We start from the raw sequence: 24,871 nt of genomic DNA on the forward strand, positions 1-24,871 counted from the left end.
CTTACTCAGCAGGAACTGTATTTTGGTTACCTTATTAATATTGAGAAATAGAAGAGTGCTAACAGAATGTGCAAAGCTTATTACCTGCCTAAATCTTACCTTACCTGCAGTGACACAATTTTATCTGTAGTCTAGAAAAGCTGTTGTCTAAAACACTTTTACAAGCTTTGAAGAAAATAATGTCCATCTGAAATACTGAATGATACTGAAATAGTACAGGTATCACAGAAAAAAACGCCAACGTGAAATGAAATAGTATTTGGAAAGAAGCACTAGCTTATAAATTTTGTTTCCGTTTTGCTCATAACTGTATGTTTTATGCTGTATTTTAATGGAACATACAGGATAAAGGAATGATGAACAGGAAGGAGAAATTGAGCATGTCTAGTAATTCTTAATATTCTGTAAAAATTCTTGTCATGTTTGCTGAAAAAGCCATTCATTTTTCCAGTAACAGCTGGATGAAATATGAACTTAAACAATGTATGGAAAAGGGCTCAGAGATAGCAACAGTTTATTACAACCATACTGCAGACATAGCAATCCCAACACTCAGTGTAGGATTTTGTCATTGACAGTGGTACAGTTTTGGACTTGAGTGTAGTTCATTAATTAATTTGGAAACCTACAAGCTATTTGGCTGCATCCTATAATGTTGTTCACTGTCCTTCCATCAAAGTCTTTTATGTGAATTTACAAAACTTAGAGGAGGAATAGTAGTAGGGTCCTGGATAAATTTTATTTTAAGCTTGTAATTGAAGAAGCAATCCTCCAGTCTTCTGAGTAGACACACAGTAACCCCATGAGGGTGGGAAGGAGGTGCGTGGGTTTAGGGTAGTGAGAATTTGCCTATGTTGAGGGAATATTGATGGTACTCAGAGAATGTCTCTCTCATTCTGGGACAGAATTGGTTCCTTACACTACTTCTCTTCCTCAAATTATTTCACGTATCCATTATTTTATTTGGATATGTAATGACGTTTCAGAATTACTCAGATGAAAAATCAATTCTAATTCTGAGTCATGGAGCTAGTTATTTAAAAAGTTTTTATGTTTTGTCCACACACTCAAATTCTGCTGCTTTACAATTCTGTTTGAAGAAAGCAACAAAATTTCCCAGGAAAACTCAAATGTTCATCTTGGTGTGCATTTGTTTTGTATGGTTTAGTATAAACTTGACACCAGGTCAGTTGACTCTTTACTATTATTATGTAATTTGAAAAAGGAGGGAGAGAAGTCCACAAATACCAGACCCTGAAATGTTGTGAAATTTGCTGTATCAAACTGGCTGCCCCAGTGACGCCATCAGCAGAAACAGCAGCACATGGAGTGTCAGCAGGCAGTCTTGACTTGGGCTGAACCAGGACTTTGAGTGCTGCTGCCAGTGGTGGAGTTGCAACAGCAGATGAAAAGTCTCCAAGTGAGCTAATGTAGACTTTGCCTAAGAATCATTAACTAAATCCCTGTTTTCATGGGAGCTTCAGCTGTAGTCACGTGACATGATGCAAACCAAGATCATCACCTATCAGTGCAAACATATGGCAAAGTCAGCCCATGTTGTTACTTATCTCCCAGAGCGCAAGGGGGCTGGGACATTTCAACCAAAGCCTATTGGTGAGGGAGTTTCTGTATGAGCTTTCTTAAAGAAGCACTTCCTTTTCACCCGTAATTGTGCGTGGGAATGTATACCAAGCAGTTTCCTCTAAGAGACCAGAAGGTTTACATAGTTCTTCTGCTTCTATGAGAAGAAATGCTGCTACAACATTTTGTTATGGCTGTAATTTTTGCATTTACCTGTATTGTGGAAAGTTAGTTTTCTGTTTCCTGAGATGCATAACTCAGAAAAGGATGTTCTTGAAGATGACTCAAATAGAAGTGAGGTTGCTGCCCATGAAAAGGTTCCTGCTGGAATCTTGGTGAGTTTAACAGATTTATTGCTAAATATATGTAATAATTTCCTATAGTACTGTTAAAATATATAAAAATTGACTGCCTATATTTAATGGTAAGTGGAAGACTTTAATTAGGCATTCAGCAGACTTTGTTTCCTGTTTTTGTTCCATAACTGCTCTGTGCAATACTAGGAGCAATCCTAAACTCCAATTAAAATCTTTACATGGAAATAAAGACATTTTTGTTCAGTAGATCTGATGCTACAGTGGTCTTGTTTGTCAGGGTCATTTTTTCCCCCCAGTTTTTTCAGGGTACATAATAGAAACTAGTAAAACACTTGCTAAGGATTTTCTTTGCTTAAGGAAAGCTTCTGCCTCATAAATTTATAATATAGGCATAATAAAATAGGTTGAGGTAAACCACTGCTCTGCATATTCTTTATTTTGTTCTACCAAATCTCTTGAAAGAAATAAAACATCTTTGCTTTGCATTGGGAAGCTAAGATCTGCTTCTAAGTAACTTTTTTTTTTTTGCAATGGTAGTTAAAATTCATGCCCTCTAAAGTTGTAGCTCTCCGGAGCAATCAGATACCTTGCCTTCGAGTACCTTGCACTCTTCTCTTGTTGAACTAGGCTCTTGTAGTAGGCATGTTCATATGGGTGCACTTCATAAAAGGTGTTGTTGGCTTTGAGAACCAAAAAAATGCAGTTTACCATTAGTAAAACGGTTCTCCGTATGCACAGAAAACACCTGTTGTGGACAGGCTTTTGATTATATCTTGCACCTCTATATGGATATTACTGAGTAACACTGAAAAAAAATGTTAAAGAAAACATGTTGATCTAGTGGCAGCTAAAATAACATCTTTGTTAATGGTATAGAGATATAATTCCTACCCACAAAACCTCCTGCTCAGGTTATGCTAATGTAAGCATTTCCTGGTAATGAGTTTCGAAAATTTGTCTTGTCTGTCGTATGAAGTGTATCAGATACTCTGAGGTGGAGCACTGTTTAATTATTATTTCTGAGAGCCATTGCTGTGACATGAGGAAGTCAAACAGCGTATTCAGGGTTAATTTTAGTTGCATCGATTTGAGTATTTTATAAGTGGAGGCACAGCATTTTAGTTATTGAATTTCTGAAGTAGATATTTTTTCTTATTTTGTATTTACTTTTGTGCTGTCTCAGAAAAAGAAAGTTAAAAAACCAAGGCAGTTTCAGTTTCTGCTTTTGGCAGTGCAATGGCTTCTTGCTAGAAAAAGAATATTTTTATGGTATGACATGGAAATTCTTTCCCCCATTCCAATTACAGTTGCATTTAGTTTAGTGGTATTAATATATTCAGCTGTAAGAATTTTTGCAAACTAGGTAGTACTGCATAAATATTCAAAAATCAGTCTCTCTGGAGCCTCAGAAGTCACAAAGAATGTTTCTGCTTTGATACCTCAGGTATTCATAGCCTTTTAATTTGCTGTCTGAGAAGAGTAAGTAGTACTGAGCTGCATTAACCTTAGTTTTTGTACAGAGTTCTGAAATTTCACTGCATCAGGCAATGTACACATTCTGGATTTCAAAAGAAATAAAACTTAAAAGCTAAACAGTGTTGTAAAGAATTACTGCCTTGCCTTTCTTAGTTTGTCTTTTCCATCAGGCTTTTGTCCTGAATTTCAAAACTGGCAATTAGCATGATTTTCAGGTTCTTACAGGAGGTTAGGAAGGCATATTGCTCTCTGCTTTCAAGGCAATGACATTTAAGAAATGTTTACTAAGCATGAAGTAAAGAGTATTATCGAGGAATTACTTTGTCTTACTGGTTATGCCGTGATCAGGATATTTCTCTTGCATTTGCAAAAATTAGCACAATAACATTTTACACTGTTCCTTTCTCGCTGTCATCTGATTCTGTACTGTTCACCACAAGTTTTCCAACAATATGTAGTAACATTTAAGGAATACAAACGAACCCAAGGAAATCTCAAACCAAATCCTAATCCCCGAATTTTAAAATCTCCCAGCTGGGCTTCTACTGACATTTGAGATAAAATGACATGTTTCTCAGGTATGTAGTGACAGTTCATTTCTGTTTGATCATTTTCTTGCTACAGTTTGAACCTTCTTATATAATATGTTTATCTTGCAAAGTGAACCATTATGTTAAAAGCTGAACTGCAGCCTGGTAAGCAATAATGTGCATTAGTTTATTACCTTTATCTAGTTTGGTTTATTTGCAATGTACAAAACGTTTGCTTGAAGACTTGGATCATAAAAAGCTACTTTCCTTGTAAGCAATGTCTTTCATACTCAGGAGGTACAAAAGTTCATAACTTTTCCACATGTAAGAGTGAACGAGCTATGAACTTTCAAATTTAAGAGGTTATTCAGAGTATGTATCTTCATAAAAGTGTTTGTGCTGTGACCTACAAAAATGAAACCGATACCCATAGAAGAGATAACATTGCTACAGGATATTCTTGCTACAGAAAAGCAAGAATATATATAAAATGGGTGAATGCTTTGGTCTTGTGTGGGTTGTGTGGTGAATTTCTATGGTCAAGTCAGCATGTATGTGAGGAAAAACTCACATATTATTTATCATCTGAACTCAGTTTTTAGCAGAAGGTGTGAAATTTTTATCTTTTAAGTCATTGCTTAAGTCACAGAGAATTTCTTACTACTGCCTGCTTCTCAAGTCCTGAGAAATATATGGAATGGAGAGCCTATTAAAGACTTTTATTCCTGATTGTGTCAAATGTTTATTTTAACAAATGCAGTCTCCTTCTGACACAAAATCAACTTTTCTTTCTAAGCTGATACCATAGACAGTTCTTGGAAGTGGCCAAGTCAGAACCATGAATGATAATGATTATGCATTAAAGATTTATTTTTTTTTATGAGATTGAGTTTAAACATGACTGTCATGCTGGGTGAAGACCAATTGCTTCAGTAGGAAAGCAGATACTTTAACCTCTCTGTCTTGAGATACAGTTCCTTGATGTTCAGTTCCCTGCCTCTTTTTTATTTTTTTTCCCTAGCTCTCTGGTGCTGCTCAGCACCTCATGACTCAGGTGTTTGTCATGTTCTGCTTAATGAGCTAATCTAGCTTACTAACAACCCACTGAAACAAACAGCAACAAAAAATGGTAGACTTCTGCCAGCTGTGTCAGGGAGCTAAACCAGCTCATTAAGAGGGTTCAGAGGAGGAATGGTTGAAGTGGGACCTTCCCTCTTCAGCAAAAGTGAGCTGTTACTTCACTATCAAGCAATCAGTTTTATAGTTGTATGTGAAGCTACTTACAGATCAAATTGAATTAATGACTAATGTTGATAGGGAGTCCATCCTCCTAATCTCATTACTCACTCAATGACAGTCTATTTCTTTTTTCTTTTCATCAACAGGCTACAGGAAAAAAATTCTCTAGCACATTACCTAGCAGAGTAATTCTGTGGATAATTTCAGGACACTTCTAAATCTGTATTGTAAACCCTCCACCTTCCTTTGTAAGTCTTGTGAAGAGGAAGGAGTTATTTAGAAAAAATATTAATGTGATTCGGTAATGTATGAGAAGCCTGAGATGGAGAAAAGTGTTTCCATAGCTGCTGTTAAGTGTAAAAGTAGTTTTAGATTACTTGCCTGTTTACAGTTTTATCAGTGTATAGATGCCACAAAAGTGGTCACTTTTGGGTGAGTATGAGATACCCTGTGTTACTGTAAGGAAGACTTTGGAGGCTCAAAAGAGAAATAACTGATAAATTATATAGACAATAAAGCAGTATCAGTAGGAAGAACTGTTGTAAAGCAGTACAGTTTTGTTTAGAGATACTAAGAAAAATTCTAAACCTTGTTCAATGACTAATAAAAATAGAAATGCAAATAGGAAAACAAAATCATTGTAGGTTTTTTTTTTAGAAATAATAAATAATATCCCAAAATATATATATATTTTTTTTCATAATTTAGGCTATTTTATGTGTTCAGTGTTGTGGGTTTTACTTGTTGGCAGTGGTTCTTTGTTCTCCTAAATATCCTTAACTTCGGAGGCTGCAGTTGCTTGGATGTTTTGAAATGAACTTGTAGCAGACTTCTGGGTGGGAGGCAGGAGATGGTAGAATGTAGAAGGGTTGCACTTAGGTTTCTGTCATAACATTTTCACAGTTTTTGCTCCTCTTTCTGTTAAAGCTCAGATGTTCTGAGAAGTCTTTGGACTTTCATTTCTTATTGGCAGTCATAGTTCAAATTGTGTTCTTCATCGGAAAAACTTGCAGTCATTCAGAATTCATTCATTTACTTAAGTATTTTTAATGAATTAGGCAGAATTTTCAATAAGTGATTCTATGCTCTTTATCCTGTTTGACTATAGCATAATCATAATGTATCTCTTTTCTCCCACTACATAGTTTGATAATTTTTCTAAGATGACTCAGCCATTTTTGAAATACAGAGCTGTAAAGGAAGAGTTATGTGCAGTATGTTCTACGTACCTTTTCCTGACTTGTAAGATTTTTTCTTTCATTGCATCCTTATGTGCAATTATCTCCATTTTCAATATAGGATCAGTTGTATTAAACAGGCAGTCCTCTGGAGAATTAATTTTTCGTTTTGGCTTATCTGAGTTATTAAGCATCACTTAACTCTAGGCTTTGAGGTCTAAAAATGACATACTTCAAAATTTTCTTTGAAGTATTTAATTAATCATAGATTCAAGTTGATAAAGCATTAGGAGTAGGTTTTATAACTCTGGAGACATTAATTTAAGGATTGCCTCAAAGTTCTGTTGATTCTTGAAAACATTTGTGTAAAGCTTGTTACAACAGAGTAATTCATAAATGACATTGCACATCTATTCAAATGTTTTTTAAAAATTCATTTCAAAAAAAATTGTGTTTTAAATTTACCTACTTTTTTTTTGTCTTTCTTTCTCTCCTTTAGTCTCAGACTATGAACTACGTGGGGCAACTTGCAGGACAAGTCCTGGTTACTGTGAAGGAGCTGTACAAAGGCATTAATCAGGCAACCCTTTCGGGATGCATCGATGTCATTGTGGTCCGGCAGCAGGATGGGACATACCAGTGTTCTCCTTTCCACGTCCGATTTGGGAAGCTTGGTGTGCTGCGCTCTAAAGAAAAAGTGGTAAGTTCAGAAAGTGGGTCAAATCAAAGTTTTGAGTACAAGTGCATTCCTTTTTTTTCCCCTCTTCCTTCCTTTCTTCCCCAGCTCCCCACATTCCCCGTTAGCAGGCTGGTTTGGTCCAGAACATTTGCACATAAATTCTGTACAGAACTTCTTGTGGTAATCTAAGGACTCTGCAAAAATGCTGTGAAAGAAAAACTGTGACAGCTCTGGGCCTATTCAGAAGGACAAATACCAATATATAGACTTCACAGTTTCAAAATGTTTACATGGGGCTATTTATTTACTTAGCCAAGTATGCTGGGAAAAAATGCTTAATGCTTTTTAACTGATCCCTGATGTAAGCAATTCTTTTTGGAATGTCTGAAGGACAAACAGAGCATATGTTAAGTGTTGGTGACCTATTTTAAATATTGCTCCTTGTTAGCTGTGTTCAAGGCTGATTTGCAGTAGAAAATGCAGTTATTAACATCCACAAGCAAGTGAAAACTGAGACTGAGGCTTCATTCCTGTGTGGGCATGTTTGAAAGAGAACCTGTTACAATTTCCTGTCCAGCCATTCTGGGATGATGGTGCTACCCAAGCAGATTGTCCTTCCATCCCCTTCCCATAGCCTTTGTTAAGCATGCCAAGAGAGTGAGTTGGCTGGATGGGGTTGGCTTGAAAATGAAGCTGTTGTAGGAGGACTTTACTGTCAGCATGGAATACCCTGTATGGCATGTGGGTGTGCTACCAAAAGATGAATTGATTTAAACAGGACATACACCCTCAGGATTATAGTCTGCTTTTTAAAGAAGTAAATGATTATTGCAGGAAGCTACCCCCGTCTTTATATTTTGATTGTAAAAGGAGAATAAAGTGAAACTGAAAGAGCACTTGGGCACTTAGGGCATTTTTTGTTAAAGGTCAATAGTAAGAGTTATATGCATTAAAGTTATATGTTTGTTGTATTAACACAGGTGGGTAGCTTATTAGTTTTTATGTTATCAGGCTTGCTGATGGCAAAGAATTTATTTACCATAACAGTTTTTTAACAGATTACATTACAGTTTTCAACAGCATACAAAAGGGGTGGTATAGCTGTACTTTCTCTGACATCTAGGCAAGCACTTACTACAGGAGTGGTCTGAAATTCGAGTTTGTTGGATGTCTTCATACACTTGTGAATAGCTGAAAAATCTGAGAGGTTTTCAGCTTCTGGGTGCCTCTAAAAGGTTGTTGAATAGTAAAAACATCTCTTGGTACCTGCTGTACTAGACTGTCAGTGTAATTCTCAGCTTTTGCTTGTGTAGATGACTGCTGCTCCTTGTTTCCTCCATCCTGGGAGTTACTGTTCACACAGTTCTCTCAATAGTCAGTTGAGTGTTTGTTACTGCATTGTGGATGCATTTTTCTCTGGCGCATTATGAGGCCAAGATCAATTTGTAGTCCCAAGATGTGTGGAAACACAAAGTATGTGTATCTGTGCTTCAACTTCAAGTATATACTAAAGTCTCCAGAAACCAGTGTGGTTTCTAACCACAACTACCATAGATACTAAACTTAGTACTATAGGTACTAAACTTAGAGATGTTTGTATGTCTAAAGCAGAAAAAAGAAAAGGTGAGATTTTTTTAAACTCATGTTGCTGAGTTTAAAAAACAACAAAATATTTTTAAAATTAAAAATGGTGAAATATATATGATTTTCAGATCAAAATCAGTTATTGTGGGGAAGAGGAAAAGTGGTTATCTTAAGGATTTGGGTATAGTCCCCATGCACGTTTGGTTATTTACCTAATTTATGTTTCCTATTTTTATCACAATAAAAACATTATTCTCTGACAAAAACACTATGGCTGCAGAAGGGTTGTGGTCCTTTGTCATACCCCCATAAACTCATGAGCAGGAAAATCTGAAATGCTAACTTGAGTTGCAGAAATAATTGTGGTAAGTCTCTTACCACTTTCAGACAAAGCCTGCCTCCAGGAGGCTTCCAGGTGGAACTTCTGGTGTTCAGGATTCAGATTCGTACCAGACCCCAATTCAGATTGAGATTTAAACATCTGAACAGTCTCAGTCATTCTTCTGTGAAATAAAGAAATATAAATAGCTGTTTGAGCAAGATTCAGTCTTTATATAAAGTTTGTTTTTCTTATTTTTCTTGTGGGTATTATGCTCCTCTGCCAGGACCACAATGTATTTTGCAGGTGAACAAACTAAAGACCATTATGACAGACTTGTGTCAGAAAGAGAAAGGGACAAGGGACACCATTATGCAGTGAAACAAAGTTTACTCTCAGAGCTAAATAGACCATGAGGTCAGCACTTTGCCGGTGATGAATTATTTACAATAAATTGTCTTCTTCCACAGATTGACATAGAAATTAATGGTGATGCTGTTGATCTTCATATGAAATTGGGTGACAATGGAGAAGCTTTCTTTGTGCAAGAAACCGAGGAGGAAAATGTAAGGACTTTGTGCTTCTTGATGGCTACAATGTAGTAATAACACAGTCATGGGTTAAAAGTGCTACATACAGTGTTGTCAATATCCTCCCTTCTGTGAAAGCTAAATTTTCTGTAACTTGATCTTAATGTCTCTTTCATATAATGCCAAGATGCTTGATGCTTTGTACCATTTTTCTGCCAATAATAATAAAGTAACTAATTATTTTCATTAATTAGAGCATTATTTGGAAGATGTGCTTAAGTATTTTTGTTTAATTAACTCATTCTTGTTGACTGCAGTTATACTGATTGCAGTGCCTTACAATAATTTTTGCTTTAAGTTATTACAGCTTGTGCCTCTACTAATAAGGATAGTCTATTTTTTGGCCATATTTCTAATTTGCCTTACAAATTTTAACCCAGTCATTCACAGTTTTATTTATGAAACTTTCACCAGGTAACAGTAACTTCTTTGACTTGAGAATTTATTTCCCAAGAATCTTTTGCAGCTGGAAGCTAATGAGCCTCTGGAAAACAGAAATAATTGTTCATTTTTACTCTGATTTCCTTAGGATATGGGAGCTATGTAATCATGGTATTGGTCAGTCCTGAGCATTGCTTTTGAGTCTGTTGGCATTTTTCAGCAAGTCTAAAGGAAAGAAGTTCTAAATACAAGGTTCCAAAAGATTTAGTGAAAAACAGTCATAAAAGAGAAGAAAAAAACTTGTTGCAGAGAAGTAAAAGATAAAGTGTTAATTTCTTGTTGTTATTAGGAATCAGTCTTTGAAAAATTAGATTGATCCAGTTTTTAGTTTAGGGTGCTACTTGTTTATTCTGGGGGATCAGAGAAAGCTCTCATACTGAAATTGAATACTGATTTAAATACAGTTTAAAGTGGAAGGAAAATATAAGCATTAAGACCTCAAATAAACTTGGGGTAGGGACTCATAACACCTAAGCAAAGGGAAGGTTGGGTTATGTGTCAGCATACACCATGACTAAAATGAAAACTGGAAGCAATTTTTTACAGATCTAGGCTGTGTCAGACATTGATGGGAACTGATCAGTCTCATGACTTTTGGAAAGCAGTGATGATAACCAGTGCCTTTGTCCCCAGTACAGTGTTTAAAGGGAGCTATTGCACTTGCATAATACATTTTGATTTATAACAAGAGTGTCTTATCTGAGTATAATGTGTTCTTGAGAGCTGGTAATTCATGCTGAATATATAGATGAAGTTTGCCACAAAGCAAAACTGGGTTATTTTTACTGCTTGTAGGCATTTGTTTTTCCCTGCAATTGATCAACGTCTTTGCCTCTTGAAGCTAGGCTTAAGGGATCAATCATAAACATCTTATTGATTTATTTTTTTTAATATTTTTTCCTTTTGGGGGGATTCAGAAAGGTCCTTTAAGGGATTAGTCTTGGTATTTTTCACATCTTTTTCAGCCAGTTTTAACTTTTACTGAATGGTTTTAGTTATTTATTTATTTTATTATTATTGGTTACTTACCATTAATTGTGCAGAATATTAACTTCAGGTGCTAGCGGTTTTTTTCAACACTTTTCACAATGCAAAATCTGTGTATCATCAATGTTGTATAAGGCTGTATTTTGTTCTCCTTTCTGTACTTCACTCTACAGCCAGTGGAACAAAATTTGTTCTTTAACTCTTAACACAATGAAAATTTGAATTTAATATTAAGTAGCAGATAAGACTGAGCACATCAAAAGTAGTATCAGTGCTCTACCTGTGTCTCATCCATGTTCCTGGCTAACCTTCTGCACAAGAGTCCAGTAAAATAACAGACATCTTGTAATTACTTCTATTTGCTACCATGAAATTGAGCTCCATAACTTTCTCTTCACTATGCAAATTCTATTGTCTTGTGCTTTTTTCCACCATGTCTTTGTCCCTTCACAGAGTGTTTCTTTCAGACTAGGTGTCAGTGTATTTTCTTGGTGCAATGTAAATAAACCTCAGTCCATAGCTAAAGCTTTTCCTTCAAAGGGTTGTAATTATTTGAGGGTTGGTTGTTTGTATGTTGGTTTCAAGGTGAGTAAATTATAGTTGACTTTTTCTTTTTGAAAGATACTTTACATAAATAATGTCTGATATTATGTATGTCATGACTGAAGGCATCTTCACCAATTTTGTGGGTAACACTGAACTGAGAGGAGAGGTAGACAGGTCAGAAGAAGAGCCACCACAGAGAGCCGGCTTGGCAGGCTGGGAGACTGGACCAACAAGATTCACGCCAAGGTTTAACCAAGATGCACGTGCAGTCTCACATAAGGGTTGGAAGGGCAGGCTGGCATCTGACTGGATGAAGTGTAGCTCTGCATCACCTGGCCAGCAGCATGCCCTAGCTGCAGTGAAGGCAAGTGCATCCCAGTTAGCATCAGCAGTAGCACAACCAGCAGGTGAAGGGATGTGGGGTTGTCCTACTCAGCCTGGTATATGTTAGATCAAATCTGGAACACAGTTCTGGCCTTCCTGTTCAGGAGAGACATGGAAAATTGGAGAGAGCCTGTTGGAGGCCTGGAGAAATTCAAACAGAAAAAACAGTTACTGGAACTTGTTCTATTAAGCCTAGAGAAGATTCAGGGGAATCTAACCACAGTCTTGCAGTACCTACTAGGTAGTTACAGAACAGACAGAGACACTTCACAATGCTGTCTAGTCATAAGATGGGGCAAACGGCGTGGGGAAAATACCAGCTAGATGCAAGGAAAATCTTTCCATACAAAAGCACTATAACACAGGAACAGGTTGCCTGGAGAAGTGTTAGACTCCCTCACCAGAAATACTCAGCTCAACCTTTGGCTTGACAAGCCCCTGCATAACCTAGCCCGAGGCCCTGCTTTTTCAACACAAGATTGGACCAGATGGTGTCCAGATGTCCCTTTCAGCCTGTACCTTCCCATGAACCTGTTTCAAAATAAACAGCAGTGGAATTAATTGGCCTTATTTTATTAGCACATTTAATAAGCATGGAACAGGCGTGCTCAGGGCAGATAACTTCAAAAACATTCCACTGATTGGGTATTTGCTTTGCTGGCAAAATCAATTGTTTGTGTCTGAAAACTGTAAGAATACTAACATGCATTTTTCAGAATTTCTTGTAATCACTCTTGGTGGACTTGGTTCCTTTCTTGATATATCAGCTCCATACCATTGGGCACCTGTATGGCTTTGTGTCTAAATACAGGTACAAGGGTTAGTCTGTAGCTGACAGCTACCCTGTGTTCACAAAACAGAGAGGAAAATATTAACTTTTTCTTTTTTTTTTTAATTTTTTTCCCTCTAGGAAAAGGTTCCTGCTTATTTGGCAACATCTCCAATACCCACTGAAGATCAGTTTTTTAAAGACACTGACAATCATTTGAAATCAGGTGAAAATGAGAGGACATGTGCAAACTCAGAAATTCCACACTCTGGAGAAACAGAGACTGTATTCACCCCAGGTTCTGTGAAAAAGAAAAAAAGAAGAAGAAAGAAATACAAACAAGATAGTAGGAAGGAAGATCAGGTCTCTTCTGCTGGGACTGAAGAGATTTTTGAAATGGAAATAAGCTCAGATGATGAGAAAAGTGTACAGCCCCTAAGGTAAGCTCTTAGATTGTTGCTGTTTTCATTGTTATCACCAAACATTTAAAAGGCGACTTGTTCATTTCTTCCATGAAAGTATTGCAAAAGTTTTGGTAGGCCCTGCCTAGGCCTTTTCCTCAAGCAAATAAACAAAACTCCAAGCAGGTATCTTCTAAGTCTTCACAGATTTGCCTTGAAGCTGGGCCCATTTTTTTATGAGTTTAATGCAGTTAAGCCCATTCTGGTGAAGAAGTGTTGTTATGATCTGCTGTGTGACTGAGAAAGTTTCAGTCTTAATTTCTCTGATGAGTCAGAGTGATCTTTTGCTGTGTTTGGTAGCCTCTAGAATGCAGTGTGGAATGCCTGTAGCACACCACATCTGAATTTGGCTTCTCTCTAACCTGAAGTTTACTTTTGGCAACTGAAAAGTATATAAATGAATGTGCCTTTATGTTAGTAAAGAGTATTTATACGTGTGTAAAGAGGAAGGGGGAAAAAGAAAGGAGGCAAAAAAATCAATTGTGTATTTTGAAGTGGACAAATTCTTTAGTAAAGTGAAGCTTGTGCTAAAGTGGTAGCACGTACTAATAAGCTGAAGAGGTCTATAGGGTAACAGGAAAGATCATAGATGAAAGTTATCAAGCATATAAATGCTTCAGGTCCAGGAAAAGCCTACTCATCAGGACTTGGTTTTCAAAGAAAGTTGGACAGTGTTGTTGTTAAATGTAATACTGGCAGAAAAAATTCAAGATCAGGCCTGGGAATTGCAAGAAGGTTTTGGTGTAAGAGAATAAAATATAACTGAAAGAATTCCTTCAGTATGGATCTTCAAAGGAGTCTCAAATATATTAAGTACCGGACAAAAACGTTAGTGCAACAGAAAAACATGAATCTGTTCTCATACCTTTGACCAGTAAAACACAAAGTCTGGATTTTAAAGTGTTTTTTAGAGTGTCTGTGGCTTTCTTAGTTAATTTGCCTTAATTTATAAGTATCATATTTATTGAATTGTCATTTAGATAGTCACTGCTCTGTTTAAGTCTTAGCATTTTGTTTGGTTTGAAATTTTCTTCTTTTTTTCAGTTCAAAAAAAAGGAAGACCTTTTCTCAGTCTTTAGCATGCAGTTAAGGCAACAATAAACTTTGGTCATAGTAAGACTGTCCAGAATAAAAATAACTGTCAAGTACAGGAGGAGAGAAAATAAAACCCAATAATTGTTTAGTCTTTATCTAACATGTCATTACCAATGTATGAAGTATTGAGGAATGTCATGTTAATAATGGCTGCTTTCATCCAGTATTTAGGATTCAAATTGTTATTCTAGCAATTATCTTATTTTGATTAGAGGTGTACAAAAAAATGGTGTGTCGGATTAGAATGTTGAGTGCATAGTCATAGTTGAACAACCATGGTGTTTTCATCAGATTTACTCTGGTTTTATTTTTTCTACCCTTTAGAATGAAAGTTTGGCAAGGCTTTTTATTTCTAAACTTTTTTTTTTAACGTGCATAAGCAGAAACAGCAGTAGAAATGCAGTATCAGATGGGGTGTAATAAAGTGAAAAGATGATTTTGTAAAAGAATGGTGTTTTCTTGTGAACAGCAAGTAAATGCAGGACTGAAACCAAGAAACATTGTAATGGTCAAGATGCAGATACATTAGGTTTATGGCTCTGTTTCAGTTAGTCAAGTTTATATACACTCATTTCAGTGGGCTACCAGAACAGGAAGTAAAATGCCTTGCAAATAGGCATGCAGTTTGCAGCTAAAGATACGGTTGTGAAAAAATGTTCATAAGTTTTCTTTTCAAACCCTCTGGGGATGTGAGGTGGAATCAATAGATTTGAGATATTGTGGTGGTTTGGTTGGTTGTTTTTTTGGTTGTTTTTTTGAGTTATAAATGCAAGGCTCTGGAAAGGAAGAAGAAAGATAAGAAATTAGAAACTTAACTGTTCTTAGGTATAGATTCAGATTTCAAAGTGAAACTAGGAAAGGAAAAGGGGGGCTGATGTTTTAACAGAAAGGTCAAAAATTCAGTCACAGGTGCCAGTATGTAATGTCTTATCTCTGGTTTTTTATACAGCAGAAAACGAGATGTTTCTTGGGAAAAATCTATTACCAAGTGTTTATCAGCTTTTTTCAAAATATGTCCTTCATCATTTCCATTTCTGTGATATAGATATGTTAGTAGTAGACTTATATAAGATAATAACAGACTGAGATTACAGTGTGTACAACACAGAAATAGAGGGCATTATTTCTCCAGTGCTAAGAGTGTTAAAGGGTTGAAGTGGTTCTCTGTCTCTGAAATCTTATATATTTGTTTAGACTCTAGGCAAAGTGGACAACAGTGGGAAGTGACAGTACTGTTTGTAAACATTGCAAAATAAATAGCTTAGAGTTGACAGTGCAACTTGAAGTTACAAGTTGATGCATGCTGATTTTCCCCTTGTATTTTCAATGATCTTTGACTGAATTTAGGTTTTTAACTTCAGTGTTTATCCACTTATCAGTCAAATGTGGTTTTTTGCATCCTTTATATGAACCCCTTTAGTTGCTAATTTCCAGTGAATAAAATCTGTTCAGTACCACCCATGTGTCATCTTGCCTCCTTCCCCACTGAAGTAAAGATACTGAGGACCTCTTTAATATATTTTTAGTGTTTACTTAGTTGCACAATCATACTTTTTTTCCTCTTTTGGAGATACTTAGTACTGCTGACAACAATAGTGTGGAACATATTTTTGTCACAGTTTATGAATACAAAGGATGTACAGTCTCTGCAGTTCTCATCTTAAGTCATTCAGCATCATCAGGTTTCCTAAGATACTGGAGAATAAGTAGAGCTAAAAAGACATTTTTAGAGTTCAGCATTTACCATAACCTAGACTGTCTTCCGAATGAAAGACTTGCAAATGAGGTAGATCACTGTAATGCTTAGTGTCTAATTGACTAGGCATGCAAATTCTAAATATTTACACATTTGATAACAGCACAATCTTTTCTTTCCTCCATCCATAAGAGAAATGAGCATTAGCATTCCAAAACAAATCTAGTGCAACTGTGTACTGGAATAAAAATGGTTTCTTCTTTCATAATAATGGCTTAAAATAATTTCTGTTGCATTTTGCACTCAAATTCCAGGCATGTCTTCCTTGTATTCTTATCTGCTGTATAGCCATTATGCCCTTGATCTAACCTCGGACAAGTTAGTTGTATCCTGAGCATAGGTGTTTATTCAGTTAAATTCAGAAAGCTGTAAAAAGATCTGAAGTACTTTATGATGGTAATAATTCAGGGGAACTTCTGTGTAAGGTAGGGTCTATGCCTGTTTAGTGGGTCTTACTGTATGTTGGATTTGGGTCTTTGATGTAGATATTGAGTAGACTTCCCAGTCCAAAACAAATCCCACTGTTTAGAAAAGTGCATTATTTTATCTCCTTTTTGTAGTTGATGGTAATCTGTTAAGCTCTTGGGTAAATTGTGATGCCAGTACCTACCCCAGTTTCTTACTGTTTTAATTTGTCAAATATACATTGTCAAAACTCACCTTGCTAGTTGAACTTTTCCAGTGACTGTAAAATTCACATAGTAAAGTTTACTATGTAAAAATATATGTTCATGTTTGTGTTTTGTTAATATTGTCTGCCTGTGTAAAGTCAGTAACTGTTACTCATGTAGAGTAGTAACATTTATACTGTTGTGATTTCTTCAGTACTAACTTCCAGTAGTAGATTTTTAAATTTGCAGTATTTTCAAGTATTAATAATAGTTTTTAAATACTTTTAAAGTTACATAAAGATGTCTTGCAAACAACAAATCCTTTAAGCTATACACTCCTTACTTTTACTCTTAGATTTTTTTTTTAAATAACATCTCTGTAGTTTCTTTTACTGAATTAGTAACACAGATTTCTTATAGCTGACTTAATTTCACGTGTCTCCACAGAGGATCCTCAAATTCATCACCAAAGGGTGAAGAACAAAAAGAATCTTTGATTTATCATTCGAAGGACCATTACCCCTTATCTGATGGAGACTGGTCCCCTCTAGAGAAGTAAGTCACTTTGTAATATCATCTTGTATAATGATGAGTAATTATAAAAAAAAATTACTATGCCTTTTTATTCGTTTTCCTGCTGATCTGTAAAACTGTCAAACTTGCCCAGCTTCTGTGATGTCAAATGCAACACTTGAAACTATTTTGAAACTCTGGGAACTTTACAAAATATATTATTTCACTGTTAAAGAGAGGAAATAGAGTTAATAAGATTCCCTCAAGCTGAGAAGGGTGTGAAAAACTAGTATGTTCCCTATGATTCACCCTAGCATAAGCAATACTTGATCTCCCAGAACGCAAAAGTGATGAGTATGTTAAGGTACGTTTTACTGTGTGAAGTAATCCAAATTGCTCCAGGTAAAGCTAGTTCCTAAAGTTGAATCACATTCCACTTCAGAATGGAGGATTCTGGAGTTCTGATACCTTTTGTTGTCCAGAGATAGCAAGATCATCATCAGTTGACTGGATTCTCAAAAGTGGCATAATACAGCTTGTCAGTCAGTTTTCAGTGACCAGGCACTTCTGTATGTACATTCAAGTACATTCTTTGGTTTCTGTGTTCATGCTATTCTTCTTGCATTCAGTTTGTAGATTTTTCAAGGCTCACACTTGGATTTCACCACTCTAACCTCAATCTCTATATGCATGAGAAATCATTTTGTGCATATGTGGTAAATTTGGGGTAAACTTTGTACTTTACCTGAACCTTGGACATACAGGAGAGGGCATATATGTCTCATATGTCAGGTAATATCTTGATTCATCTGAACTCTTTGGCAAGTGTCTAGTTGTACTGTTTTTCAGTTTGATGGAGGAACCTGCCTCATAGCAGGTGCATTCACAAGGTCAGTGAGGATTACTGGTCAGCCTTCCGTGATGACCATTGTTGCTTGTACCTTCTCAGTGCACAGTTACCTGTTCTTCTGCATCAATAGGTGGTGCAGAATGGAAGAGTTCAACCTTCAGCCAGTATTTTTTGAAGTGTGCAGGATCTCTCTGCTTCAGGTGTTTGCAGGGCTGTGGCCTCAGTGGAGTCAGAATGTACCACACCACGCTTGGTGCCTGCTAATTCCCCCAGTGCGTGGCTTGTTAATGAACAGAAGCAGTTGGACAGGAAATCCCATTATCATTCCTTTTTATGTTTTGGGCTCACAACCACATCCTCAATTACACTTAATGAGATCTAGTCTTCAGATGTTCCCCAAAGGTTTGTGGTTTGTCACTGAAAAGCAGTCACAGTGTTTGACCCTAAGGCCTGACACATTGCTGTATGGATTATATCACCTAGATGACTGTAGCATGGAGGCTGATACTCATTTTCAGTTTATAAAACTCTGAGCTAGCATAGACTAACAGGTTATATCTGCATCTCTTCTCATTTATGTGTTATGGAGCAAGTCTGCTGTAATAACTTGTTTGTGCCTTGTGAGGTATGTAGGCTTTTCACTGTTCTGGGGTTGTTTTTTTAACAAAAACTACCCAGTCCAGATTGCAGTTCAACAGAGAAATTGGCAATTTTCCTTTTTGCCTTTGGGGAGGACTTTGGGTCAGGGATTCTCTGACACAAACCATCTAGGTAGGAGAAATTTTGCTTTAAATTACTTCTCCTAAGCCATCAAATAAAGATTTTATCATGTAGCTGTCATACAGAGGAAGAGAAATGGGAGGTTTTAATAACCTCCTTTTTTGGAGATCTGAATAACTTGCAGTTCAGTTGGTTGTCTTGCTCTTCAGAACCCTTGCAGGGAGCTCAAGGAAGAAAATAGCACAAGTCCTTTCCATGAGGACACTTCAGTTTGTCCTACCCAGTATGATAAGAGGGAAAGCATAACCATTAACTATTTGATACCTGATGCCATCAGTATCCTTCCTGTTTCAACAGGCAATGTTGACATGACTAGGTCACTATTATAAGCATGGGCCTTTTGGCTAAACACTTCTGCCTGAGAGTGACAGTGAAAAACATACCTTGGGGGAAGTAGGACAGACTTAGGGTCCCAAAGCCTTGAAATATTTAATATTTTGCAGGAACTGCTGAATATTAAGAATTCGGCTTAGATACAGGTTAATATTGTGCATGGCTTCCAGTTGACTTGTGGTGTAGGCAGAATAAATTATTTGACATGTAGGGAAAGCTAGTTAATATTCTTCCTGAAAACAAAGGTGTAAGTTTATTTTCATCAGTGTGTCACTTTAAACAAGCCCTTCTAACAATACAGAAAAATTGCCATTGTTAATGGAGAACTAAGGGGGAAAATACCAGTTTTCTTTTTGTGTCCATGGGTGATGAAGGCTGGAAGTCAACTGTGATGACAACTCACCATTATAGAGATGTTTAAATGTCCTGATATGTTGGATTTTTGAGGTGTCCTCTCAGAGCAGTTTGAGGGATTCTTACTGTCTGGATTGTGATCTGTGTAATGTCTGCTTTGGCAGTTTGAATTGTGATCACAGTTTAGTCCTGTATGATACTACGAAACCTGAGTTCCTCAAACCTTCAGAAAGTTGGATGTATGGTACTGAATTAGGTAACTAATCCTTGCAGGAATTTTGTATTAAAAGAAAAATCCATAAATTAAATACCTGTAGGGAGTTACTTTAAAATTTTGTGTTTGAATCATTGAACAAGACAAATTGGAAGTGACCTCAAAAGTTCATGTGGCCCAGCCTTTCATGGGATAGAGAGAGCCTCAAAGAGATTGTCTAGCACCTGGACTGGTCACAAATAACAAGTGCAAAGACAAGTGTGCAGTTGTGTACTGGGATGGACACAGCCAAAGAGCCCAGTACAAACTGGGATCTGTGTGGTTGGGAGCAACCTTGCTGACCTAGGGGACAGCAAGCTGGACTCGAGGCAGCAGAGCATGGCTGCAGCAACAAAGGCAAACTGGGAATTAGTGACAGAGAGAGAGAGATGTGATTTCCCTCTCTTAGTTCTAGTCAGGCCACATATGGAGGGCTGTGTCCACTTCTGATCCCTACAGTTTAAATTCAAATACTGAGGTTTGTTTATATAAACCCAAATATGTAATGAATGTCCAAGTGTAAAAAGAGCAGCATTTCTATAATATGCAATATAATTGCCCTACTGAAGGAAAGGTAAACAAAACCTTCTGTTTCATCTCTTAAGATGTTACATGCAAAATTTCTTCGTAAGCACTTCTTTCTAACATTTTGTAGGACGTTCTTCTGGTTTAAAAGTAATCTTAACTGAAGTTAATTTCAGAACTCTGTTTCTGATTTATGGATAATAACCACTGTAGGAAAAGTAGGTTGGAATTTAAAGGTCATGTAGTACAAACACATCTGAAGAAAGTTTTCAAGTAATCTCCTTTCCCTCTCCTAAGTTATCTTCTGAATGGCTTTTTCCCTGCACTGGGAATTGCTGTTGTTTTGTGCACTTGTGAGTTATGTTTGCAAGACTTCTGTTGCTCAAGTCTCTATATAGCAAGCTGAAATGCTATATTTTTACAGAGATAAGGAGCTTTAAAATATTTTCTGTCTTACTTTTTGATAAACTTTTTCGTTTTGTTCTTGTCTTGTTTGAAAAATGGAACATGGGCTGAGGAGAAAGTTATTTCTACACTGTAAATGCAGTGGAGGAATCTGTTTAGTGTGATCACTGTGTAAGTCCTTTAATGTCTTTAATGTGATTTTCGTTTTAACCTAATTTCTCACCGTTTGAAAACCGTGCTGGGCTTCTTGCCATGTTGCCAAATAATTGAAGCTCTGTTAAGCTGTTGAAAACTCTACCAACAGTAGCTGCACAACAAATGCATTAATGCATTTTAAACACTGGCTTTCTTTTTTCTTTTTCTTTTTTTTTAATTCTTATTGATTTGGTAGCCCTTTCTCTGAGCAAGTCTGCCCTAAAAGTGATTCAGAGCTAGAAGTTAAGCCTGCTGAGAGCTTGCTCAGATCTGAATCTCACATGGAATGGACGTGGGGAGGATTCCCAGAGTCAACCAAGGTAAATGTCTTTATTGTCTCTAACTTTGTAACTGAAGTTTTGGGATATTTAAGACTGTCCTAGGAGAGGATTGGAAATCTGCTGCTATTGTTCAGATACAGCTGAAGTGGGGAAGTAGCAGCCCCTTGTGGCAGGCAGAGAGAATTAGCTTTGTTGAGTTCAAAAGCTGCTCAGAAGAGTAATCCCAGAAAACCTAGCAGTAAAAGTCTGAAAGTTTTGAATTTTTAGTTAGAATGTGAAGGGAACAACTTAAGAAATTAATTTTCTTTATTGTAGAGTAAGTTCTGTTTCATTCCAGAGGAACTGTAGCCTTGATAAGAGTAAATTTGTTATCTAAGAGAGGCCCTGATAAATCCACACTTAGGTTTTTTCCTTTCTGTGGTTTGGTCAAGGCAGCACTTCCTCTGTACCTGTTTTCTTTGCTGAACTTGTAAATAAGCTCCTATGAAAATTCTTTTGCAGGGTACTTTGCTAATATGTTTTATGTTGCTAATGTGTTTTATGATGCTACTATACTTGCTTAAGTTATTTTCTGTTTTCCTTTAACAAGGAAATTTGTACTGTGAGTACAAATTTAATGTTTAGAACAGAGTAAAACAAACTGGTGATGTGAAAGGATTGACTAGACTTTTGTTTTTCAGATAAGTAAGAAAGAAAAGCTGGAACATTGCAGAACAGCTACCATTACTCCATCAGAGAAGACTCATTTTAGGGTCATCCTCAGCTCTGATGAAGTTGAAGACGATGATGATGTGAAAGATTCTGTCTGTACAGTACTGAAACCTGAGCCAAGAACTCATCCTCTCCTTAAGCAGATGGATGTTAAAGACTCTCTCGCTTCTACAATTGTAGAACCACAAGTTCCGTTGCCATTGGATGGTGATCATAATTCCAGAATATTGATGGATCCTTTGCCAGAAGCAAAACCAACAGCAAAAACTGACTCTCCTTCAAAAAAGAAAGGTTTGGAATAAAGCTCTTGATTCTTGCCCTCAATGTGATCTACCAAACTTGAGTGGAAAAAATATAAATGTGCTTTTTTCAGTTTTTCCTATTGAAAATTTTATCTGACTAAAATTATAATGAAACTCTGGAGCTTAAAAATCATGGAAATAAGTCTGAATCTTCCATGATTTTGTTTGTGTTTAACATGTCTGGGTAACTTCATCGTAGTAATCTTAATTGTTAAAATTAACAGGGGTGCACAAGCGAAGTCATCATCAAGGCCCTGATGATATTTACTTGGATGACCTAAAGGCTTTGGAACCTGAAGTTGCAGCACTCTACTTTCCCAAAAGGTAATTTTGAAGTAAAATGCTGTAAAATCTGGGGTAATTCTGCAGTTGTATTACTTGAGTCATTGCATGTATTATTTATGTGGTCGTTCTGATAAAAAGAATTGGACTAAAGGTTTTTAGGCTTTTGTGGAGTATTCAGTACTTACCTCATTGTGAAAATTCTACTTTGACAAGAAACACATTGAAAGATCACATGGGAGGTGACTACTGAGAGTTTTCCTCTTTGTGGAACCTGTATGCTCTGCAGACATAGATGGGAGTACATTTAAGTGGCTTTTGTACCAGTACTCTTGTTCAACCTTATTGTAAGCTTTTCAGTGGATCAAGCTAGTGACTCTAGCCTTAAATGGCAGTGTGATTTTTTTATTTTTTTTAATGGCATTTTTCTATTGGATCTTTTGCAACAGACAGTGTTCTAAAAACACTAAAAGCAGTGACCTTTTTTTCCTTTTTCTTAATTTACAACTTTCTGGTAAAGCATGAGGAGCACAGTATTATTCTGCAGAAGTAGAATGTAGAGGATGTTTTCTTCATTTAAATCCAGTTTAGGCAAGTAATGTAATTATTGTCCAATTTAGGGGAATGTTAGGAGAACTGGAAACAAACAGTCTGCCAATATTATGAAGGGTTGGTGTGGGTGTATTTGCCTGGGTTTTTTGTTAGGTTGGTTTTAAATTTAGGTTGTGAAATGGTGTTGTAAAAACACAAAAGCAATATTTTTTGGGGGGATTAATCATATAGTGTGTTCTGTAACCTAAGATCTGTTTATTTTTTTGCAAGTAAAATACTTTTCACTTTCCTTTAGTGATTCTGATCCTGGCTTCAGGCAGTGGACAGAGTCAGATACCCTTTCTGGTTCCCAGTCGCCCCAGTCAGTGGGAAGTGCTGCTGCTGATAGTGGTACAGAGTGCATGTCTGATTCTGCTATGGACTTGCCTGATGTTACACTTTCACTTTGTGGAGGTCTCAATGAAAATGGAGAGATTTCTAAAGGTATGTGAAAGACTAAAGCATAAAGAGGAATAGAGTTCAGGTACCTACTCAAATAAAGTAGTTTGAATGCTCTGATTTCCTCCTTAAAAAACTTCACCTTATTACTATGTTCCCATTGAGAAAAGAGGATGGAAAATCTTTCATTTTTCTAAAATTGTCAAGTATTTGTCAAGCAGAGATAGCTGAATTGAACTTCATATTGATCAAGAACACTTGATGTCTTGAGAAGCTTTCTGTCTCCTTTTTTGTACTAAATATTATTTATCGAACCAACTACATCAATTTCTGGTTGTCAGTCCTTGCTTAGTCTTATATAAATCTTAACAACTCATCTTCTTTCCAATTGCCTGCTAGTTTTTCTTCTTTTTCAGTTTTTTTTTTTGAGTGATAAGAAAAGCCCTTTGTGTTGGACTATGTTTTCTGCTCTACTTCTATCCTAAATGATTGTTAACATCTAGATTTTTACTAGCTGATTTTTCTCTCTTAATGTTTTAGTCTATTTACTATTGAAGTTGTATGTAGTTTTGAGGGAGCTTTTAGGAGCATAAACTCTTCGTGCACATGTACTGTAGTATTTGAATATTACTTTTTTAAATGGTCATCCAGTCTCTAATACCTTAAGTGAAAGTTAGGTGCTTATTAATAAAGACTCAGGACTGTTCTTGTGATAACATCTTAGTAATACTGCATTTGATGGGAAAAAAGGATGCCTTGATTGCAGGGGTCTTACACTAGATCATGGATTTCTGCAAACATGTATAGGTAATAGTTGTGAAAATACTAGTTAGTGATAGTAGTAGTTTTTCAAACCTGAAAAGCTGACATCACCCTTCCCCCTCTTCTTCTAGTGTAGTTTGTAGGCCCCTAACCCATCATAATTTTTGAAGAAAACTTGCCTTGACAGGTATGGCTTTCTTTTTTCCAGCTTTTGAACTGAATTAGTTCCTCCTTATCTGGCCTTCCTCTTCTAATTTCTTAATGCTCTTTACTGTGATGTTGAAGTAGTGCAAGGCTTTTTCTGTAGGGAGGAGGCAGTCACAGGACCCTTGACAGGTAGGCCTCAATTAGCACATATTCAATGATGCTGCAAGATCAGCAGACTCTGAAATGTCAGGGTTTTCCTAGATTATACTCATCAGACATCTAGGGATTTTATATTACTACTTCCTAATTAAAATCTCTTTCTATTGCAGAAAAATTCATGGAACATATTATTACTTATCATGAATTTGCTGAAAACCCTGGACTCATAGACAATCCAAATTTGGTAATACGGATTTATAACAGGTAAATTCTCTGTGTCATGTAATTAGGTCATAGAAAATCCCATTTCAAATCTGGTCTCTGAAGTGAGCACGTTTCTCAGCTTCCACTGCAGTTTGTGTGTGAATCTGTTTTAACCAAAGACTTGCATTAAATTTAGCTTTAGCTTAAGTGAGATTTTTTTTTTTCTGTAATTGCCTCTGATGTTAAATTATATATATTAAAATTACTCTGCTTGCAGAAAAT

At 36.4% G+C, this 24,871-nt stretch overlaps 1 protein-coding gene across 6 annotated transcripts in view; it reads left to right on the top strand.

The window, feature by feature from the left end:
- LPIN2 (lipin 2) overlaps positions 1–24,871 on the top strand; it is a 43,496-nt gene that overhangs the window by 6,956 nt on the left and 11,669 nt on the right. For 4 of the 6 annotated variants that reach the window (XM_015617483.1, XM_015617487.1, XM_015617486.1 and 1 more), the window contains exons 1-10: positions 1,553–1,916; positions 6,821–7,021; positions 9,374–9,469; positions 12,762–13,060; positions 16,991–17,098; positions 20,948–21,071; positions 21,713–22,034; positions 22,270–22,369; positions 23,175–23,362; positions 24,556–24,649. In XM_015617483.1, coding sequence (XP_015472969.1) covers positions 1,830–1,916; positions 6,821–7,021; positions 9,374–9,469; positions 12,762–13,060; positions 16,991–17,098; positions 20,948–21,071; positions 21,713–22,034; positions 22,270–22,369; positions 23,175–23,362; positions 24,556–24,649 — 1,619 coding nt within the window. In that variant the 5' untranslated portion in view covers positions 1,553–1,829. Of the gene's footprint in view, positions 1–1,552; positions 1,917–3,814; positions 3,953–6,820; positions 7,022–9,373; positions 9,470–12,761; positions 13,061–16,990; positions 17,099–20,947; positions 21,072–21,712; positions 22,035–22,269; positions 22,370–23,174; positions 23,363–24,555; positions 24,650–24,871 lie in introns of those variants that run through there. The other 2 variants (XM_033512225.1, XM_015617488.2) reach the window with 2 other exon arrangements.

The sequence above is a fragment of the Parus major genome, chromosome 2 (assembly GCF_001522545.3).
Source record: "Parus major isolate Abel chromosome 2, Parus_major1.1, whole genome shotgun sequence".
Lineage (NCBI taxonomy): Eukaryota > Metazoa > Chordata > Aves > Passeriformes > Paridae > Parus > Parus major.